The sequence below is a fragment of the Carcharodon carcharias genome, chromosome 13 (genome assembly GCF_017639515.1).
Source record: "Carcharodon carcharias isolate sCarCar2 chromosome 13, sCarCar2.pri, whole genome shotgun sequence".
NCBI classification, from domain to species: Eukaryota; Metazoa; Chordata; class Chondrichthyes; order Lamniformes; family Lamnidae; genus Carcharodon; species Carcharodon carcharias.
In genome coordinates, this window is record NC_054479.1 from 24,408,762 (window position 1) to 24,431,999 (window position 23,238).

Sequence of the window (23,238 nt, forward strand, 5' to 3'; positions counted from 1 at the left end):
GAGTTTCAAAATTTAAATTGCACTAATTATAGCCTCTTATAATCTGATTTATTTTGTGTTTGCAAAACTCAACCAAAATCAGAGCAATTCCTTAAAATTCCCTTTGCACTGAAACATGCTTGCTGTTAGTGATTCTGTTCTCTAATATCTAGTTATAGTTCTGCAGAATGTAATGGAAATAAATTTTCCCTGGTGTGTATTCTCATGAATACACCACCACTGGGGATAGTGCGCTGCAGTAACAAGCCCCACTGCTCCCTGAGCCGTGACAAATGTGAAAAAGTTTGATCAGACCATCTAATTGTTTAATGTAGATTAACAGAATCTGGGCACCAGGTTTGTAAACTTAACAAGTAAATAACTGTTTATTGAACAAACTGTCATAAGGTATGTCCTTTACAGTATATTACATATTTTCTTCCTGTACCATTCATCAGGGCCTTTGTTAGCATTGGTGTATGAAGACAAACCTGGAACAGGATTAATACTACCTCCAATTTTAACTCTTTCCCTTGGTTAGGCTGGCATCACTGCTTGGTGGTTCCATCTGTCTGAAAAACTGAGATGGCAGATTTACCGCTGTGATAAACTGCAATGCACTTCAGCACCTGATTCAAATTTTTTAATGGAAATATATCTCGTAAGGCAGGAAAGGTGTCCCTATCACCCAATCCCTACCATCTAGATTACTTCCCTCCTCTCTGCAATCTGCATTAAAATTGATTGATGAGATGAAATGCTACCCCATTCATTGGTTGTAAGGATTCCGTATGATATTAATTCGTATAGACTCAACCCAGTGCCTAGTGGCCCATAGCATGAAACTCCCCCAAAGTTTAGCGCAAATTGTCCCAAAATTCCATGTTTTTTGTTTTTTAAATCAGAAAACTCAATTGGGGCTGAAACTGTTTCTGCTGGTTCACTATATGAAAAGTAAAGTACACATAAATTTCCACCTTTTGAGCCCTCATGCATTTAATTAATGTATATTAAAATGAGGGTCACTGCTGCTAGAGCCCCGAATTTCCTATATTTATGCTGGCAATGCACAAGGGGTTGGTTAGAATGAGAAATATAATGCGCAGCTGTTTTCAGGATCAGCTGAGACTAGCTGAAGTAAGGAGTTTTTGAGTCTGATGACTGCTGAAAGTTTGAATTACTGCAGTTGGGAACAGCCTTTCGGAGCAATTCATTTTTTGGCATTTAGCCTAGACAGTCTTGAACTTGTTTCTGAGTGCCTGCGTGAGTCTGCTGAGAGGTTTTGATACCCCTCCTTCATCCCCCCACACAGGCACACGGTGAAAGTCTCTCAGGAGCAAGGATGGCTTTCCCTCTGGGCATATCTTTGTAGGCAATTATCATGGAGGAGGAGGAGGAGGTGCAAGAGAGCATGGAGAAAAGGAGGGTGAGGCAAATTTGAACAGGATAAACCTTAGCAGATGTTTTCCCTCTAGAGTATACAACTGATAGCAGTCCCATGAAAACCGTGGGGAGGAGATGTGCATCAGAAGAGTGCATGTGCCAAAAAGGCAATGGTGGTAGTGTGTGAACTACAGCAGGACCTGCAGTCAGAGTAATCTGACCTAAGTGCTGTGTCAGTGACAATAATGGTGACAGTGACATTCAGCTTTATGGAATGGGGTCAGTTCAGACAGTCATGAGGGATTTGTGCCATATCAGCCAGTGTGCCATTCATACATGTATTGATTAGATGACTGACGTTTTTCAGGAGAGCTGTTTAGAGAAATAGAAGTGATTCAGGACCATCCAATTTTATGGGGTTACTCGCTTTCGCAAGGTCCAGAATGCAATATATGGCATCCATGTTGTTTTGAAAGCTTCTGCATTTAACCCCTCAACTTTCTCTGCAGAAATTGCTTCCACTCCTGAACGTCTAGATTGTGTAAGACAACATGCAAAGAACCTTGCACGTCCATGAGAAATTTGTTGGAAGCTGCCCCTATATATTCATGCATCAGAACTTGGGCTCTCCTGAAGCTCTTCAGAGCATAAAATTGTGTCAAGAGATGATCTTCTGATGACAAGACACACCCCTGCTCCCATAACTACATTTAAGAGTTTCAAGAACAACAGATAAGCACCACAATGAAGCACAGCTCTCCTAGAATAGTATTGAGATGATCATCAGTGTCTTAAAAGGGCGTTTTTGCCACCTTGACAGGCCATAATGAGCTCCACAATATGTTAAAGCTCATGTGTTCCACATAACTGTTGCCTGCTAAGGTCCAAGACCAAAAAGGCCTGGTCATTGAAATTTCTGGCAAGAGGGCCCTAGCTGCTTTCAAGAACGCTGCTTTGTTCCTTATCCAGCTCTCTGTACCAGATTACTCAGTGGAAATCACTTTTGGAAAGTGAGACAAAATCACTCATAGGTGATGCCGTGCAGCTACCTGAGAGTTAGCCAAACACTTCCTTATTTGCATCCAGCAATCTATATCCAGACCTTAATTTTCAAAGGCTGCATTCTTAAATTTTCAAGCACCTCCCCACACTACTTGATTTTTTTCTAGAGCACCAACCCAGCAAACTTTGGCAGATTCAGCTCTACAGAAGTTTGGCAGTGTAAATCCCAACACATGGGCACAAATCCATTACAAATGCCACGTGGAATTTTGGGGCTATTAACACTAAACTGGCATTCTCATTCAAAGAGACCACAGGATGCTGGTGCTGAAGCTGCTCCTTTCTGTACTATATGCTATGTCGTGTCTTATTCCAAAAATCCTACCAGGCAATTGAAGTTTTGTTTGGAAAATTTGATTAGGTAGCATAAACATAGATTTTCATAGAAGTTCTCTCAGGTTGCAATAGTTTCAGAATTTGAATTCCATTTTAAAATTTGGAGGTAAAGGAGTTTGTATCAGTAAATGTGACAATAAAGCTATTGAATTGTTGTAAAAAGCTAATTGGTTCATTAATGCCCTTACCCGCCTGGCCTATATATGACTCCTGTCCCTTCATAGAATAGTATAGCAGAGAAGAAGGCTATTTGGTCCACCACGTATGCTTCGGCTCTTTGGAAGAGCAATCCAGTCAGTCTCACTCCCCTACTCCTTCCCCACATACCCGCAATTTTGTCTCCTTCAAATAGTTGGTTGATGCATAAATGCCCTCCGAAGTGACCTAGCAAGCTACTCACTTATCTAAAGGATGGGAATTAAATGTCAGCATTGCCAAGAATGAACAAAGGAAAAAGGATGCAGTGGGAAAGTGTGCTGTTCCAAGGTTGGAACTGGGGGACATTTTTAAGGTAGAGGATTCTTTACTCTAGCACCATGATATTGCTCTGAAATTATACTATAGTAAACTGGGAGGTCTGTGTGAAAATCTCTGCTTGTGCAAATCTGTACTACTGAATAAAATGTTTCAACCAATATTTTTCTCTTTATTCTTTCATGGGATGTGGGTGTTGCTGGCAAGGCCAGCATTTGTTGCCCATCCCTAATTGCCCTTGAACTGAATGGCTTACCAGGCCATATCAGAGAGCAGTTAAGAGTCAACCACATAGCTGTGGGTCTGGAGTCACATGTAGGCCAGACGAGGTAAGCATGGCAGATTTCCTTCCCTAAAGGGCATTAGTGAACCAGATGAGTTTTTTTACAACAATTGATAGTTGTCATGGCTATTACTGAGACGAGCTTTATATTCCAGACTTTTATTAATTGAGTTTAAAGTCCACCAGCTGCTGTGCTGAGATTTGAACCCATGTACCCAGAGCATTGTCCTGGGCCTCTGAATTACTAGTCCAGTGACATTGTTACTACACTACCATTCCCATAACATACTAGATTTGTTTAGCCATTAATCAACAACTGGGGTGGGGGTGGTTAGCTCAGTTTACTAGACAGCTAACATGTGGTTCAGCAGCATGGAGTTCAATCCTTGTTGTGGCTGAGGTAGACTTGGGACCAGCCTCCTTGCCCTGCCCTGTAGCAAAACCATAGCATAAGCCAAGATTTGGCAACCCTCGAACAATTGAGGATGCTACCCGTAGAAGAAGAATCAACAACTGCTTTTCCTGTCCAGTTTTCAATGATCAAAATTATCAATTGCAATTGAAACTGGATTGTCCAGTTTGAAACCAAATGGAATAGCTTTGTCTATTTCAGCCAGGGATGTGAACAATGTGAAAAATACCTTCTTTCGATACTTTAACTTGATACAGAGGGCAGGTTAGAACCGTAGAACCATAGAAAAGTTATGGTGCAGAAAGAGACCATTCAACCCATCATGTCTGTGCCGGCCAGAAAGAGAAGAAAGAAACTAGCTGCTCATTTTAATTCCACTTTCCAGCACCTGGTCCGTGGCCTACAGGTTACAGCACTTCAGATGCAGGTCCAGGCACCTTTTAAATGAGTTGAGTGTTTCAGCCTCAACCACCAATTTGGGCAGTGAATTCCAGATGCCCACCATCCTCTGGGTGAAAAAGTTTTTCCTCATGTCCTCTCTAATCTTTCTACCAATTATCTTAAATCTATGCCCCCTGGTAATTGACCCCTCAGCTAGGGGAAACAAGTCGTTCCTGTCTAACCTATCTAGATTCCTCATAATTTTGTACACCTCAATTAGATAACCCTTAGCCTCCTCTGTTCCAAAGAAAACAACCCTAGTTTATCTCCTCATAGCTGCAATTTTTAAGCCCTGGCAACATTCTTGTAAATCTCCTCTGCACTCTCTCCAGAGCAATTATGTCCTTCCTGTCATGTGGTCACCAGAACTGTACACAAAATTCCAGCTGTGGTTCTGATTCCAAAGTTGCTTCTATGGAAATGATCTTGATGGTGAGGTGCTTTCTTTAGAAGGGAACGTTGTAGTGAGATTTGGCTCTTTTATAGATACCTTGTTGGCGAGGCCTCTATAAATAAATCGGATGTCATATGGATTTCTTTTAAACAAATAGCAACAGAATGGCCTTTTGCCCAAAATAAAAATGTAACTGTAGCCGTCAAATGTTAAAGCTTTCCTGAATATTGGTGCATGTTCTCAAATACTTCAGCTTGAGGAGTCTGAGGCTGCATACTAATGCCAGTGTAATTAGTGATTCCAGCTTTCTGAGACCCGCAGTAATACTGCACGTCTTCCTGTCTCTCTGTCTTCTTGCAGGAATATTAAAGTTTCACGAGTGCTATTTGGGCGATGGTCTGGCAGAAAGCAGCAATGATTTTAATGAAACAAGCAGCATCAACCTGCAGGCATCCAGCTTCTCTACTCTTGAGCAATATGTGACCAATGTCCGAGAAGCACTTGGTGTTGACTCCTACTATACCAGGTACAGTTTCCATTTCTTTAAAGGGTAATTATTGATTTTTATACCCTCCCTGTGTTTAAAATTTCATTCTTGCTTTGCTTCTTACAGAGACAGATTGAAGGTTATAGACCGACTCAAAGTGCTTTATTATGGACTGAGATTGTGTTTGAGATCATTATAATTAGTGAGTGATGCCTTTGCAGTTACTGCTGTAATGCATTGTAACACTGGCACATGTTTCAGTCTTTACACTTAGCTGTCATATGTTATGGTTTGAGCTTCTTCTTCATGAAGCACTAAATATTAAAGTGCAGTAAAAGCAGAAGATTGTAGAGTGAAAAGAAAATTTGCTCATTTATCTGCCTCATTCTGCAGTAAGTCCATAAACAGTGCCCACATAGCTGAGCTTCCCCATTCCTCCTCCTGCATTCTTTCCGGAACCTTACTGTGCTGAGTTGAAATATGACCCTTTTAACTAAATCAGATAAATAAAAGTCATATTTTGATTGAATATATTTAAGGTAAAGCCACTGATTTGCACTTTTTACAGAAAACAATGAAATTCTGGAATATAATCCCCAAAATGCTGACACAAATCATGGAAAATCCTTGACTCTTATGTAATAAAAACAGAATATAATTTATTTAACTGCCATAAATTAGTGGAATTCCATAAAATGAAAACAGAATTTGATCTGTTCAATCATGACATAAAGGAAGTCTTCAAAATTATTAAAGAGTATCAGTTAATTAATACTGTTTAGCCCATTATAAACAAAAATGATGATGGTACCTTTTTGGTTTGTATGTGTATGGTTTGGAATGTGCTTGCCATCTTCTTTCTCTGAGAGCATCCAGCCAGCCAGCCCACCTACCAAGTATTTCCCTTATACCTGTTCTGCTTTCCTGCTTAGCCTGAGATGCTCTTAATCCATCTTCTCTGAGTAACTTGTGGTTCATGAACTTGCCTACGAATCCTCAATGCTTCTATCTTATCTGCTGTCCCTAAATGTATCATGCTCTTGCCGTTCACCCAATGCCTGCCTTTCCAAGCTCCTTCCAGATGACCTGTCTGTTCACCCGCCAAGCCTGAGTACTTCACAGTCTTCCCATTCCTGTGACCAAGTTGCCTCACAGCTCACCAAGACGCCACCTCTGAGTCAAAAGTCCACTCCAGGGATCGGAGCTCTTTAGGATGACACTTCAATTCAGTATTGACATGATTTCTGTAACAACCTCCAGCCCTGAAACAACACCCCACCCCTGCCATACTCACCGTCCTTTTGATGTCAATCTTTGTGTGTACCTTCCTTCCTTTGCCCTATTAATGGCAGTGCCTTGAGCTGTCTAAATTGAAATCTCTGAAATTTCCTTCCTAAGCTCTTCTTTTTCCTCTCCTCTGTAAGATCCTGTGCTTTCGGTGCTCCTATCCAATCTGTTCTTGGCTCAGCAAGCATTTTCTCATGTGCCTGTGAATTGCCTTATCAAAGTTTTCTGCTTTAAAGAGCTATATGTGCAAGTTGTCATGGTCATCATTGTTTGGTGTCACACATGAGCAGTGTATGTTACACTGTACCCGATTGGCTTAAGTGTATTTATGAAACAGAAAGGGAACCTACAATTAATTTATTTTTCTTTAAAAAAGGGTAAGGAAGAAATTAACCCAGAGATTCAGCTTCTTTTTTTGTGCTTCATAGAGGTGTGTCCATAAAGGGAGCAGCCAGCCAAAACTTCTCTAAATTGGAATGAGGGCTCTAAGATGGGGAGGGAAAAACCAGTCAAAGGCTCTCAGTCCTAATTGTTATCCTCTGTAACCTGTTGAAGTACATGTCTATGGATGTTGGGTTGGAATTGAATGTGATACTTCCATAGTTGAATAACCTAAGGATCGCAGGAAAAATGTGCACGATACCAGAGAATGCCTGCTACCCTTGGAATAATACCCTAGCAGGAGAAGAGAAAGGGCAAAATTTATGGAAAGGGATCAAAATAAAATATTGTTTGTTGATGCAATCAGCTGAACAGTGAATATTTGCTTGGAATATCCTCCAATTTAATTGCACATTGGTAACAGCAACTGTGTGCAAATCAAGCACTGAATGTGTTGAAATATTATAATCACTTTGTTGAATTTATGCTCTGTTTACGCTCCTGTGACTCTAGATAAATTTGTTTGTCCAGTTTTCTGTGAACCTTGCCTTCTTATTATGATGGCACTGAGTTTTGCTGCAAACTCTCCCAGTCCATCCAAGTGGACACCCTTGGGGCTAAGAATTTGTGAAGGCCTATTTGCGGATGCAGGAGTTGCAATTGGTGATCTGTTTGCTCCTGTTTCTGTTGAGAAGCAGCATGCAAACTTCATATTACATAAAAAATAGGAGCACAGTAGGCCATATGGCACCTCATTCCTACTCTGCTATTCGTCCAATCATGGCTGATCTTTTGCCTCAACTTCATTTTCCTGTCCATGCTCCATATCCCTTGAATCCCTGAGAGATCAACAATCTTATCTATCCTGGCCTTGAATATACTAAATGATTCCACAGATTCACAATCCTCTAAATGAAGAAATTCCTTCTCATCCCTGTTCTAAACGATCGACCTCTTATCCTGAGGATATGCCTCCATGTTCTGGATTCTCCAGCAAGGGGAAACAACCTCTTAGGCCTGCATTTTCACTCCTGGGTCGGGAGCATAGAATCAGGATGTTTCCTGACTCCGCAAGCCTGACCCCCAGGAGAAAGTGGCCCAGAAGGTTGGATTTTCATTCTGGGTTGTGGGGTTCCATAGGAGTCGGGCCGGGCAACCCTGGAATGATGAGTGTGGAGGCAGACTGGGAAGAAATCCTGCCTCGGTGCACTGGCGCTGTATTGAAGTTATAAAAAAACACAGAAACATAACAGCCCTGCAGCCTCAACCCTCACACCCCCTCACCTCCCACACACTCACCATGCCCCATCCTCACCACCTCATGCCTCTCACCCAACTCCATGGCGCCCCTCACCCTCCATGTTAACCTATGCCCCTCTGCCCACTCCCCATGGCCTCTCATATCCTCCATGCCAACCTGTACCCCTCTGCCCACTCCCCATGGCCCTTCATATCCTCCATGCCAGCCCTTGCCCCTCTGCCTATTCCCTATGGCCTCACAGGCCCTCCATACAAACCTTTGCCTCCCACCCACCCCCGTGCCCTTTTACAGCCCCCTGTGCCAACTCATGGCCCCCACCCTTTGCCCTACACCCTCCATGCCAACTCACCCAGCATCCACCATGGGCAGACCTAAGGACCCATGCTGAGATTAAATAAAATAAAATTCCAAGTGTCTAAGATAGACTCTTTTAAAAATCCTCATTCATAAAAACCCGTTTACGACACTTACAATCCTTCAACTACATTATCCCTTATAACAACAAACATTTTATTCAAGTGCATAATCCCTTAAAACAACAAGAATTGGAATTCAGTCCCTCTTCAACGAGCCCCAATGTCAATCAATTGTGAAATAGCAGGAACCCTACCTTGATAATGGACAGTTTGAAATCGAGTCAGGCAGCACTTATCCAATAATGGTAACCCTAAGGCTTATGTCAAGAGACACAGTGAAATAGCAAGCAACCTTTTTTTTTAGAACACTCTCGGCAGTTCTTTATAAAAGTCAGAGGGCAGGAGTTTTAAGTGCCTTGACAGCTCCCTGTTCCACTGAGTTTATGCACTTTTTACGTACATTCATGCCTAATGTTTGAGTCCCAAAGGGCACTTGACTTCTCCAAAAGGGCACCTTACCTCCCCCAGAGAGCACCAGATCTCTTCCAAAGTTGTCCTGGGTCCATGGCCCAAGGGGTACCTCTCCAAAAGGGTAACCTGGCTATCAAAATGAATCCACAAAGTTCTGACCTACTCCTACCAGGTCTAGTCTGTACATGTTGTCAGGCACTTCTCACACCAAAATTGCACACGAGTCGAGGCAGCTGCTGATCGCTATGGGCAGCTGTCGTTGCAAAACAATCATGTACAAATCCAGACCCAGGCCCATTCCTACCCTGGCGCTGTGCTCGGGAGTGGGACTTTCAGATTCAGGCCTCTTTCACAATTTTCACCACGACGGAGAGGTTCTCTGTCATGGGGAAAACCCAGGCATTTATGGGTTAAACAGGGTAGACTTTAAGAATCTTATATTTTCACAGAATGGTTACAACACAGAAAGAGGCCATTTGGCCTGTCATGTCTGTTCTGGCTCTTAAGGAGCAATTCAACTAGTGCCACTCTGTTGCCCTCTCCCCATAGCCCTGCACATTCTTCCTTTTCAGAAAATAACCCAGTTTCCTGTTGAATGCCTCAATTGAATCTGACTCCACCACTCACTCAGTGATTTTTAACAAACCTGACCCGTCTGCCACATCCTTTACATGATTGTAACTTTAGCCTGAGCAGGACCCTTGCTGCTAACTGCTTCAGCAGTGAGCCAAAGCCCTGAGTGCTGATATCATGTGGTGCACCAGCAACTAGGGATGATGGGCAATAAATGCTGCCCTAGCCAGCAAAGCCCACACCCCGTGAATGAATTAAAAAAAAGCCTGCTCTTCTTAAAGGCAGTCTCTCCCTCTTAAAGGGGAGCTGCACTCAGGGCTGTTGGCTGCCTGTGCTGATACTGATACTGCAAAAATGAAGTACCAGGGAAGAGAGAGGGCTCCTTTGTTTACTAATGAGGTGCGGGAGGCGTTTGTGGTGGAGATTGGCAGGAGGAGAGTGGTCATGTTTCCATGGGTGCTCCAGGAAGCCCTCAAAGATCACCCTCAAAAGAGAATGGGAGTAGTTGTTCGATGCCCAGAGTTTGACAACAGTGCAGCAAAAGGTTCAATGACCTCAGATGGGTGGTCAAGGTCAGTGAATGCACCTTTAAAGGACATTTACTACCCACTGCTCCACCAGCCTCTCACACTGCTTAATGTACCACACCCCTATCACTCACCCAGCAACAGTTTATGGCACTCAAGACTCAGACTTAATATCCAGATGCTCCAACTCACCTTTACACATCTTGCAATGATGTCAACCTCATAGCCTGCTCCACTGTTTCCACATAGTACCAACTATTCAGCTGCGATAAATCGCCCAAACACAGTGCAGCACAATCAGCAATATTCTTGCCTGTCTCAAAGGAGGTTTTAGTCCATACCCACTGGGAGCGGAGTAAAACTAATGGGGTCAAGGATTCCTGCATCTCCTGAGATTGTTCTCCACATCATGGGGCCAGCTGCGATAGAGTCCATGGCCGCTGAAATCACTGAGAACGTTGAGGATAACGTTATGTTTTCCAACCCTGCCCACCCTCATCTTGCTATCTGGTATGATGAGCAAGCTGCTGATGGTGTAACCACAGACCTCTTGCTTTCCAAACCCTCCCCAAACCCCCTACCACACACCTCCCTCCCCATCCAGAGCACCATTCCACTTCCCTCACCCCAGCCTGCTTTTAGGCACCCAAGAACTGTCACCTGTCCAGTCACAATACCCCCTTGAGGAAGAGAGTAACACCACTGCACTGATGAAGAGACCCCTTTGCTTAATCTGATATGTACAACCATCAGTTCAGATATTGGCACTGCACATTTCATGGAGGCTAGTATTAAGCAGTGATCTGCACGTGCTGAATCACCAGGCACAAGTAGGCTTCAGTAAGGTCAGGCTGAAAAGATAGCATGTGCACCAGCCCATTAGAGGGTGAGACAAGTTCTGTTGCAAAGAATTCAGGTGTGGACTTCAATGAAGTGGCACACAGGAGAACGCTGATGAGGCAGCACATTGAAATGCTGAATGCCTTGGCTAGCTTCCTGTCACTGTCAAAGAGCATGAAGGTGTCTGGCTCCAACTTGGCACAGGATACCATGCAGAGTTAACATTGCAGGTCGATAAGCTTTGCTTTTGTATTTATTGCATAGCAATCACGGGTAGGAATCTTTGTTAAATTTTCCCTCCATAACTCAGGGGTGGTAATGTAGTGCACCAACTGCTACTCTATCATTTCAGCTAACTCAGCACAGATAAGTAATTGAATCATGCATTTCTGTTCTCTATAGTTTAGTACTACACCAGACAGTGCTTTTATTCATTAGGTGACCAGGGAAACTGATGCCAATTCATTTATGTGAAAAAAAAATCACAGTGTGATGACTCATAAGAGGAGAGGGGTCCAGCTCAGACTGGGTGAATCAACAATTCAAGCAAACCGGGGATTAAATCAGTTTCCCACATCGCTGCCAAAGTTACAAGCCTTTCCTGCTATCAACACCAAGGCCCAAAATCTGAATATGAAGCCTGTAATGGTACCTCCAGTTAATTGTTTCTGGCTGCTCAATTGAACACACAATCTGTCACTGAAGGGGAGCTGCATTTTCAAGAATGTAGCCTCCCCATTAGATTCCCTTTTAATACCTTGATCTGGAATCCTTCTGCAGTAAAATGTTTCCAGTACAGACATGCTGGCATATGATAGACGGCTGAAGGAATGGGGTGTGGGTAAGGAGTGGAGAGATTGCACAGAATGTCTGTGGAATGCAGCAGTTTCATTGTTCTTCAGGTATCAATCCTTCGACAAAGCCTCCACCCAGAGTTCAAAGAAATAAATTTTACATCCACATGGGGCTTGCCTCCCAGGCATCTTAACCTACTCATGTATTCCTGCCTTGTTAGCTGTGATTGTCAGGAGAACAATAAAAAAAAATTACACAGCTCTGCCATGTTTCAGTTCAATTTATGTGCTTACGTTTAATCTACTTTAGCAACTGACCACAAGCTCATCAGAATTAGAGCATTTGACAAGGCTTTTTAGATATGGGTTACTAGTGCCTAAGAGAGATCAAAAATTTGGTTTTAAAGGACAAAGGACAGCCTTGATCATATTGAAATTTCACTTTTACTGTTCTTTTTAATTTGACAACATCCTTTTTTAAGGAATTACATTGGAAGTAATGAGGTAATTTCCTGCTGAGCTTAATTGTCTAGCCTCCAGAGTCGCAATAAGTTGTATGTGAAAAGCACCTAAATATGCTTGATGTGGGTGCAGCGAAGCTGAACAGTCAAATAATGGACACTGTGCAGCACTTGTGAGATGCTTGAGATGATCAGAATTCCAATTTTAAAACTCTATTGCACTGCCACTGTGTCACATTCACTATTGGATAAGCCTCTCATAGCTATAGTGTCTGGATATGTCGGGATATGCAGAGCATATTCCTTAAAAACCAGCAAATAATTAACAAGCTTCCAATAAACTTTGTCACCTCTTGTAAATTTATGGACTGGAAGGCTGTGGTAAGCTGAATGCTCGTTGGATGGAGATCTGATGGTAGCTAAGTATTCACTGATTTGGGCTCTAAGTGAATAGCCTTCTCACTGAATAGGAACCTATTAGAAGCTTAGTGCTCATTGAATGGAAGTCTTATGAAAGTGATGTATTCAGTGAGTGGGGGCTTTTGAGGGCAAGCACATTGAGTGGGATGATTCAACGTGCTGAGTATTCTTTGAATGGGAATTTAATGGGAATTTGGTGAAAGTTAAATACTTGAAAAAGTAGAAACCCTTCAAATTCAGATTATGCATTTAGCTCTTGGAGTGGGACTTGATGCAACAACTTTCTAATTCAAGCGAGCGTGCCATCACTGAGTTCAATTGATGTAACCTAAGAACCCATTGGGTATAGGACTTACAGGAATAGAAATACATCTTTCAGCTCCTTGAACCTGTTCCTCCAGTCTTTTATATCATGGTTGATCTGTACCTCAACTCAATTTACCCACCTTTGATCCATATCCTTACACACATTTATCTTACAGAAACCTGAGTATTAAAAAGTCAATTAACATAGTATCCACGGCCTTTTGGTGGGCAAAGAGTTTCAGATTTGCAATCCCTTTGTTTAAGAAAGCTTTTTCAGATTTTGTTCCTGAATGGCCGATTTCTACTTTTAAGATTACATTTATTTGTTCTGCATTGCCCCACCAGAGAACTAGTTTCTCTATTTTATTTATTCATTTATGGGATATTGACATTGCTGGCTAGGCCATGCTAATTACCCTTGAGAAGGTGGCGGTGAGCTGTCTTCTTGAACCGCTGTAGTCCATGTGATGTAGGTACCCGCAATACTGTTAGGGAGGAAACTCCACGATTTCGACCCACCGACTGTGTAGGAACGTGATATTTTTCCAAACCAGGATGGTGAGTGGCTTGAAGGGGAACTTCGAGGTGGTGGTGCTTCCATGTGTTTGCTGCCCTTGCCCTTCCAGATGCTGGGGTTATGGGTTTGGAAGGTGCTGCCTAATGAGGCTTGGTGAGCTCCTGCAGTACATCTTGTAGATGGTGCACACTGCTGCCACTGTGTGTTGGCGGTGTAGCGGGTAAATGTTTGTGGATGGGGTGCCAGTAAAGCAGGCTGCTTTGTCCTGGACGGTGTCAAGCTTCTTGAGTGTTGTTGGAGCTGCACTCATCCAGGCAAGTGGAGAGTATTCCATCACACCCCTGACTTGTGCCTTGTAGATGGTGGACAGGCTTTGGGGAGTCAGGAGGTGAGTTACTCGCCACAGGATTCCTAGCCTCTTGATCTGCTCTTGTAGCCACAGTATTTATATGGCTGGTCCAGTTCAGTTTCTGGTCAATGGTAACCCCCAGGATGTTGATAGTGGGATATTCATGGATGGTAATGGCATTGAATGTCAAGGGGTGATGGTTAGATTCTCTCTTGTTGGAGATGGTCATTGTCTGGCACCTGTGTGGCTCGAATATTATTTGCCACTTTCATCCCAAACGTGGTTATTATCCATGTCTTGCTGCATTTGGACATGGACTGCTTCAGTATCTGAGGAGTTGCAAATGGTGCTGAACATTGTGCAATCATGAATGAACATCCCCACTTCTGACCTTATGATGGAAGGAAGGTCATTAAAGAAGCAGCTGAGGATGGTTGGACCCAGGACACTACCCTGAGGAACTGCTGCAGTGATGTTCTGAAGCTGAGATGACTGACTTCCTTTGTGCTAGGTATGACTCCAACCAATGGAGCGTTTTCCCCCGATTCTCATTGACTCCTGTTTTCAAGGGCCCCTTGATGCCACACTTGGTCTAATGCTGCCTTGATGTTAAGGGCAGCTACTCTCACCTCACATCTCTTTTGTGCAAGTTTGAACCAAGGCTGCAATGAGGTCAGGAGCTCAGTGACCCTAGCGGAACCCAAACTGACTGTCCGTAAGCAGGTTATCACTAAGCAAATGACGCTTGATAGTACTGTTGATGACCCCTTCCATCATTTTACTGATGATTGAGAGTAGACTCATTGGGTTGGATTCGCCCTGCTTTTTGTGCACAGGTCATACCTGGGCAATTTTCCACATTACCGGGTAGATGCCAGTGTTGTAGCTGTACTGGAGCAGCTTGGCTAGGTGCATGACAAGTTTTGGAGCATAAATTTCAATACTATTGCTGGAAAATTGTCAGGATCCATAGCCTTTGCAGTATCCAGTGTCTTCAGCCATTTCTTGATATCACATGGAGTGAATCATATTGGTTGAAGACTGGCATCTGTGATGCTGGACACCTCCGGAGGAGGCCGAGATGGATCATCAACTCATCGCTTCTGGCTGAAGATTGTTGCAAATGCTTCAGTCTTAGCTTTTGCACTGATGTGCTAGGCTTCCTCATCAAGAAGATAGGGATATTTGTGGAGCCTCCTCCTCCAGTGAGCGTAATTGTCCACGACCATTCATGACTGGATGTGACAGGACTGCAGAGCTTAGATCTGATCGTTGGTTGTAGAATCACTTAGCTCTGTCTATCACTTGCTGCTCATGCTGTTTGGCACGCAAGTAGTCCTGTGTTGTAGCTTCACCAGGTTGACACCTCATTTTTAGGTGTGCCTAGTGCTGCTCCTGTCTGGTCCCCCTGCACTCTTCTTTAAACCAGGGCTGATTCCCCTGGCTAGGTGGTAATGGTAGAGTGGCAGATACGCCGGGCCATGAGATTACAGATTGTAGTTGAGTACAATTCTGCTGCTGCTGATGGCCCACAGCTCCTCATGGTTGTCCAGTCTTGAGTTGCTGGATCTGTTCGAAATCTATCCCATTTAGCTCGGTGATAGTGCCACACAACATGATGGAGGGTATCCTCAATGTGAAGATGGGACTTCATCTCCACAAGGACTGTGTGGTGGTCACTCCTAATGATATTGTCATAGACAGATGCATCTGCGGTAGGCAGTTGGTGAGGATGAAGTCAAATATGTTTTTCCCTCTTGTTGGTTCACTCCCCATCTGTTGCAAACCCAGTCTAGCAGCTATGTCATTTAGGACTTGGCCAGCTTGGTCTGTAGTGGTGCTACCGAGCCACTCTTGGTGATGGACATTGAAGTCCCCCATCCAGAGTACATTCTGCACCCTTGCCATCTTTAGTGCTTCCTCCAGGTGGTGTTGAACATGGAGGATCACTGATTCATCAGCTGAAAGAGGGTGATACGTGGAGATTTCCATGCCCATGTTTGACCTGATGCCATGAGACTTCATGGGTTCCAGAGTCAATGTTGAGGACTCCCAGGGCAATTCCCTCCTGACTGTATACCACTGTGCCCCCACCTCTTCTGGGTCTGTCCTTCCAGTGGGATGGGACATACCCAGGGATGGTGATGGCGGAGTCTGGAACATTATCTGTAATATATGATTCAGTGAGTATGACTATGTCAGGTGTTGCCAGACTAGTCTGTGAGACAGCTCTCCAATTTTGGCACCAGCCTCTCGATGTTAGTAAGGAGGACTTTGCAGGGTTGACGAGGCTGAGTTTGCCGTTGTTGTTTCCAGTGCCTAGGTTGATGCCGGGTGGTCCATTTGGTTTAATTCCTTATTGACTTTCTAGTGGTTTATACAACTGATTGGCTTGCTGGGTAATTTCAGAGGGCACAGCAGATTGCTGTGGGTCTGGAATCACATGTAGAGGCCAGACCGGGTAAGGACAGCAGATATCCTTCCCTAAAAGACATTAGTGAATCATGTGGGTTTTTTAACAACAATCGACAGTGGTTTCATGGTCAACATTTGACATTTAATTCTGGATTTTTATGGATTGAATTCAAATTTCACCATCTGCCGTGGTGGGATTCATGAATCCCCAGAACTTTACCCAGTGTCTCTGGCTTACTATTCAAGTGACAATACCACCATGCCACCCCTCTCCTGACAAATCACTTTGTCATTTTAAACAATGCAATTAGACCATCCCTCACCCTTCTAAGCTCAATGGAATACAAGCCAAATTTATTGCAACCTGTCAACATAATTTAACCTTTTAAGCTTTGATACTAGTCTGGTGAATCTGTGCTGTACTCCTTCCACGGACAATATATCCTTCCTGAGGTTAAGTGCCTAAAATTGAATGCATTACTCCAGATAGGCCTGAGCATTGCTCTTTACAACTGAAGCATAGCTTCCTTCCCTTTGTATTCTAGCTCCCAAGAGATAGAGGCCAACATTCCATTAACCTTTTTGATTACTTTTTGTACCTGTACATGAGCTTTTAATGATTTGTGTACCTGGACACACAAATCTATTTGTTCCTCTACAGTTCCTCGTCCCTTGCCATTAACAATGCTTGTGAATGCTCAGAACTCATTGTCCAATTCTGATGGAAGCGGAGTGTTCATCGAGTGGGGTCTGATCAGAGCCAAGGACTCATTAACTGGAGGGTCTGTTGGAAGCAAAGGACTCAGAGTGAGAGCCTGATGGAAACCAAATACTCCCTAAATGAGTGTTTGGTGAAAACTTAAATACTCCCTGAGTGAGGACCTGATGGAAGATGAGCACTCATTAAAGTATACAGCGAGCTAAGGAAGCTCACAATCTCAAAACTGAAACAGAAGACAAAGCATGTTGCTAGCACAATATCTTAAGGCTTGACATGTTCAGGGATAAATGAGCAAGTTCATAGGTGTAGAAAGCCTTCATGCTTGAGGTATGTGCAAAATAGTCAGTGCGTATCAGATTTAAATTACTTAAATTACAAGAATGAACAGGTTCATAATTCATGGTCCCAGGGCAGGAGGGGGGTGAAAATAATTTTGAGTCCTGAATACAGACCTAAATTATGGGGCAAACTATGTGGGCTAGATTGATTTTTCGTGTTCCTACTTTCTTTTTTATTAAGAATACTAGTGGATCTCTCATGATATTGCTCATAAATCAAATGATGGACTGTTTTACAATAACAGGAGCACTGTACCAAGTAACATACAATGTATGTATTCTGCTACTAAGGTGGAGATATGGCTGGTCCTTTTAAATCCATCAGGGTTAATCGTAAATTCTGAAGTAAATTATTGTTGGTGTGAGAGGTTTGCTGATTGGCAGGCGTCTGTAAATTTTCAGCTTCAAATTTGATTCTTGATCGTCTGAAATATATTGGATCACGGCAAATGCAAGACTTTAGTATACTTGTTTGTCTACCTCTTTTGCATCAATATTATTGCTTCCTGCTTATCTATATTAGTTGAATGCAACGATGGATATTGTTTGTTATTTAGAGCTACTTCCAGCCTGTCTATTAATGATTGACAGGTCATAAGTACTCGTCTCTGATTGAGTGTCTATCTACTTGAGTTTGACAGCATTAAGGCAGAGGGTAAATTTATTAATGGCTTTGGTTCAATTTCCAGCTCATTCAGTTGAGGAACAAGGGATTTTGGGCTGCTTAAAAGTTCAAGGTGAATAGTTTTCTGTCAGCTATGTCGGCATGAAACCTGCTGCCAATGGCAGTGTAGTCTCGCAACCTGAATGGTTTCTCAGCTACAGCTTAACATGCAGAAAGTGTAGCTTCCTTTGAGCTGCAAAGCTTGACACTTGGCAAGTAGAAAATCATACTTTTTTCATATAAGTCAAGCTGATGAATTAAAAAGTGCAGAATACCCAGAGCCTTTTGGATAATCTGATAACTGGCAGCTATGTCATGTTTATTGATATGACTCAGAAAAAAATCTGTTATACTGTAGACTTCAGACACTTAATAAATATTCATGAATACTCAGCCGGAAAATGCTATCGTGCAATCTGCCAAGGTGGCAGACTCTTCCCAACTTCAACTGCAATAAATATCTGTATCTACCTTCTTGTTTTTCCATTTTTTCTAACTTGTAACCCCCAAACCCCACCCAAGGAAGGTTTATCTAAAATGTGCTCATTGAGGAATGAGTTATTTTTTTGTTCAAATGACACTCTATGTAGAAAAGGTAGTATACTCACCATTATTTTATTTGATAATTTTGTGCACTGATAATGTCACTAATAAGAAACACCCCTGTAATGCAGAACAGTTCTATAGTAATCAGCAGGTTTGTGAATTTGGACTGCGCTGATAGCGGCACACGGAGCTGCTCAACCACAGCAAACCACGCTATTGGCTGGAGATGCAAATTTCTCAGCTGGCAGCATGATTTCCTGGGACCATTCAGACACTGTGCTCCTGCTGTTAACTATGGAGACCCTCCATCTCATTGAGACAATTGGAATGGCTTGATACCCCAATTGGAGGGTTTCTGTATTAGTAAGAGAATTGACCTTTTTACCAAAGATACATTTTTCTAAAAAAAAAGCAACCATTTCTAGACTTCCCTCTATTTTTGACTAATATTTAAAAGTTCTTATCATAGAGACCATTTTTGCTTTATTAATGAGAGGATTAATTACTTTCTGTTCTAATCCCTTTCTCGTTTTGTGCATCCACTTTTGTCCAGGAGAGGGGGCAGAGAGGAGAGTATAGGTGATTTTTGCTATATTGCTTGTACTGGATCACAAAGGAAAAGATGTACAAACTGAATGACAAAAGATTTGTTTTACACAAAGTAAAAAGAAGGAAACAAATAGCCAAGAGAAACTGCCTGTCAGCATCTACCCATTCAAACCCCCTCATAATCTTATACATTATATGTCGTAATGAATATTGCTACAACAGACAAACTAGATCATTAATAGACCCCATTGGGTCCGAGCATTGACTCTAAAAGTACCTATGGAGATATTATTGGACCAAATCACTTGTATTGTTTGGCTCTGTACTGACATTGGCTGATGGTATAGCAGTAATTGGAGTAAAAACTGGGTTAATTTTTCAGTGGTGGATACAATTAGCTACCTGAATAAGCTCTTCTGTCACTCTTTGAGTGTTTTTGGAGAAAATCATATCTGCTAAGCAGTTTCACTTTACACCAAAATGAAGCACTTCTGTGTAAATTGTGTGTTTTTTTTTATTTCAGCTTCATACATATATGCTTTAGTCATATTATATTGTAACCACAAAAGTAGAGACATCAATTCTATTAGTTGACCAGTTGTACTAACTTACACAACATTTTATGTTGAAGAAATCATACTGTATTTTGGTTCAGGGCTTTGATCATTGAGCTAATTGAATAGTAGGTGTCTGGAGAAGGTCCAGTTCATTGGTTGAGATGTTGTGCCAACAATGTCACAATTGGTTGTAAGCAGTTGATCACTGCTATCAATTCCTCTTCTGAGGGTTCCCCATATATAAGGAAAGGTAATCAGGATTGCAGAATGGGATCAGAGTTCTTCTATGGAATTGCAAAGGCTTAGCTAGCAGGAAATGAGCCAATTTAATATTTTTCTATCCTGTCCCCCTGTGCTATACATCAGCTGGGCCAGCAGGTTGGACACAGAACCCACTGTCGAGACTCTGCTGACAGTACCCTGGGGCAGCTAGTAAGGGAAAAAAAAAACAAAGCACACTAAACTGTTGAATTTCATTCCTACAGTGTGGGGTGAAAGCAACAGGCCACTACTCACTGCTTTTGCAAAAATAGCCAAAATTAACAACTCAACCATAAAGGAATTGTGGGGACTAAGTGCATTCTAGCATTGTTTGACAGATCACACTGAAATTCCAGTGGTTCAGCAGCTATTTTGAAAGACAAAAGTTGCTTTTGTGCTGAGTTAAACATGGATCTAATAAAAAATTGAAATGAATGTACCCGAGTTTAGCACATGGTACATGAGAGCTGACGTGTTTAGTGTTATGGACAGGAGCGGGGTTAATTTATACAGCACTAATTTCTCCTCTCACCACCCATCTGTAAACAGAAAGGTGTTTTGATATGTTTCCCTCTTTATAAGCAGTGGTGTACTTCTCAGCCACTTGCTTTTGATGCAATCCAATTTTCTACTAATAACCTCACAGCAAATTCGAGATAGGATTAAACTCAAAGGGTTATTTTCTTTGCACACACTCAAAACGTGAAAGCCGGGGGGGGGGGGGTGGGGGGGTTGCAACATCGCCTCCACACTCAGACAGTAAAGAGAAGGATAGAAAAAAGAAGGTTTTATAGTATAGAAACCACAGAGAAAATAAATATTGGTTCAGTGTCCAATGAGGTATTCCTTCACGGATGTCGCTGGACTGAAAACCGATACTGGATAATTCATTTTTCTGGTAGTGTTGACTTCACATGATGAGAGAGGCATGCAGAGATGAATCAGAGATGGTGGTACAAAATTTACAGCAGAAGCAATGTAGTTGGGGGACAGGCATTCCACCTGGGCAGAGCTCCTTGCCTGAGAGACTGCTAGTTAGATGGTAAACAGTGGATTGAACTATGCAGTTTAGTAAGGCAATATCACTTGTTCCACAAGCCAGAGGCTCATCTCACCACCAGGTCTTTGACAAAGAATTTGTATCCATTATCTGGATCCCAAAGACTGTTAAATGTCTCAGCTATTAGGAATTGAAAGGAAGGTTGTGGGGCCTTTGTCTTAGCAGACAGTCCATCTCCTTCTGGCCAGCCTGGGTTATTAAATGAGGTTGGCCTTGTATAGCTCATTGAAGTTGGGCTGCATAGTCCACAGGTGGTCATTAGTGGCTTCTCATCGATAATGAGGTGCAAGTTTTCCTGAAACTGCCAAGCAGCTTCTTTTGTTTGGGAGGGAGGTGTGTGTGTGTGGGGTGGGGGGGGGGGGGGGTGGTGCGGGGTTGGTGGTGGTCACAGACAGACGTAGGTTCAGCCATTTTAAAGGCATTTGTTCAGTTTTAAAATTTTTAAAATAGCAATGAGCTTATCTATATTTATTTTATAAAAACATAACAGGATGAGGCCTTAGTCCCTAGCATTTACCAAGTCTTAACCAACTGTGTTTCATTTAATAGTAATGGCAAACGTGAATACAGTTTAGCTTGTGTAGTTTTGATCTTGAGATTTGTTTTTCATAATGTTTTTGGTCACTTGTCCCATTACCAATAGTTATATGAAATGAGGTTTTCCTGATCTCTTGAATTTGGGCCTCCAGCCAAAAATGGCAGTCAAGGGATTCATTCTATTAGGATTATTATATATTTTTTCATCTCTGTTTCATTAATTTTCATTGTTCTAAATTGAATTTTATGATATTGGCTCATAGAATTGATAAAACAGGGATCTCATTATCCACATTTTGCCATTTTATTCTAATTTGGCTGATCTAACATGACAGGTGAAGTGGCACAATCGCTATGATCAATTAGTTGTGATTAATCCTCCCACATTGATTAATAACCTGGAAAAAAATTTCTGTGTTTAGCAAATGTATGTTTAAAGGAATGGGTTTATGCTATTTTAATTTATTGGTAAGGAATCATGCCAGTGACCCTCATTCATCATTAATAAAGGAAATTTCAGGACCTGGGACCCTCAAGGTCCTTGAAGCATTGCAGGAAAGGGCTATAAAGTTTATCATTTTGGTCGTGGAAAAGGAAAACGTTGATAAACTTGGGCTAGAATCTTCACCATAAATGGAGATGAATAAATTGACCTCACAAAGATTCAAAAGATGTATGGTGCAATAGGAAAAATAATCCAGATCGGTATTTCAGATTAATTTGTGACTCCACAATAAGAGGACAAAAGTACAAACTGGTAAAAGGTAATTTCAGAGCTAATATCAGGAAGCACTTCACTCAAAGAGTAATTAATTCCTGGATTGTCAACCAGGTAAAAGCAGAGGAGGTTCTAGTTTTTCCCACAAGAGGAAACATCCTCTCCACATCCCCCTGTCAAGTCCCTCAGGATCTTATATGTTTCAATCAAGTCGCCTCTTACTCTTCTAAACTCCAGTGGATACAAGCCTAACCTGTCCAACCTTTCCTCATAAGACAACCTGCCCATTCCAAGTATTAATCTAATAAGCCTTCTCTTAACTGCTGCCAATGTATTTACATCCTTCCTTAAATAAGGAGACCAATACTGTACACAGTACTCCAGATGTGGTCTCACCAATGCCCTTTACAACTGAAACATAACCTCCCTACTCTTGTATTTAATTCCCCTTGCAATAACTGATAACACTCTCTTAGCTTTGCTAATTACTTGCTGCACTTGCACACTAACCTTTTGCAATTCTTGCACTAGGACACCCAGATCCTTTGCATCTCAGAGCTCTGCAAGCTCTCTCAATTTGGATAATATGCTTTTTTATTCATCCTGATAAAAATGGACAACTTCACATTTTCCCACATTATACTCCATTTTCCAGGTCTTTGCCCACTCACCGAACCTATCTATATCCTTTTGTAGCCTCCTTATGTCCTCTTTACCACTTACTTTCCTACCTATCTAATTTGAAGATCTCTGAAGATCTGAATGATGCTCACTGATGTTGGGACACACGCCCGATGTCACTGTGCATGATTTTATGCGTCAGTGAGTGGGCCCCGCCCCTGCTCGCCAACCCAAAAATTCTGACCTCTGTTTCCTGTTAGATAGCCAATCCTCATTTCTGTCTCCCTCCCTTTTTGAATAAAGGAATTAAATTAGGTATTTTCCAATCTAATGGAACCTTCCCTGAATCTAGTGAATTTTGGAAAATTAAAACCAATGCATCAACTATATTACTAGCCACTTCTTTTAAGATCTTAGGATGAAATCCATCAGGACCTGGGGGCTTGTCAACCTGCAG

At 42.2% G+C, this 23,238-nt stretch overlaps 1 protein-coding gene across 2 annotated transcripts in view; it reads left to right on the top strand.

The window, feature by feature from the left end:
• Positions 1–23,238, top strand: part of ttc28 (tetratricopeptide repeat domain 28) — a 775,554-nt gene that overhangs the window by 604,064 nt on the left and 148,252 nt on the right. For both annotated transcript variants that reach the window (XM_041202994.1, XM_041202995.1), the window contains exon 12: positions 5,125–5,290. In XM_041202994.1, coding sequence (XP_041058928.1) covers positions 5,125–5,290 — 166 coding nt within the window. The remainder of the gene's footprint in view (positions 1–5,124; positions 5,291–23,238) is intronic.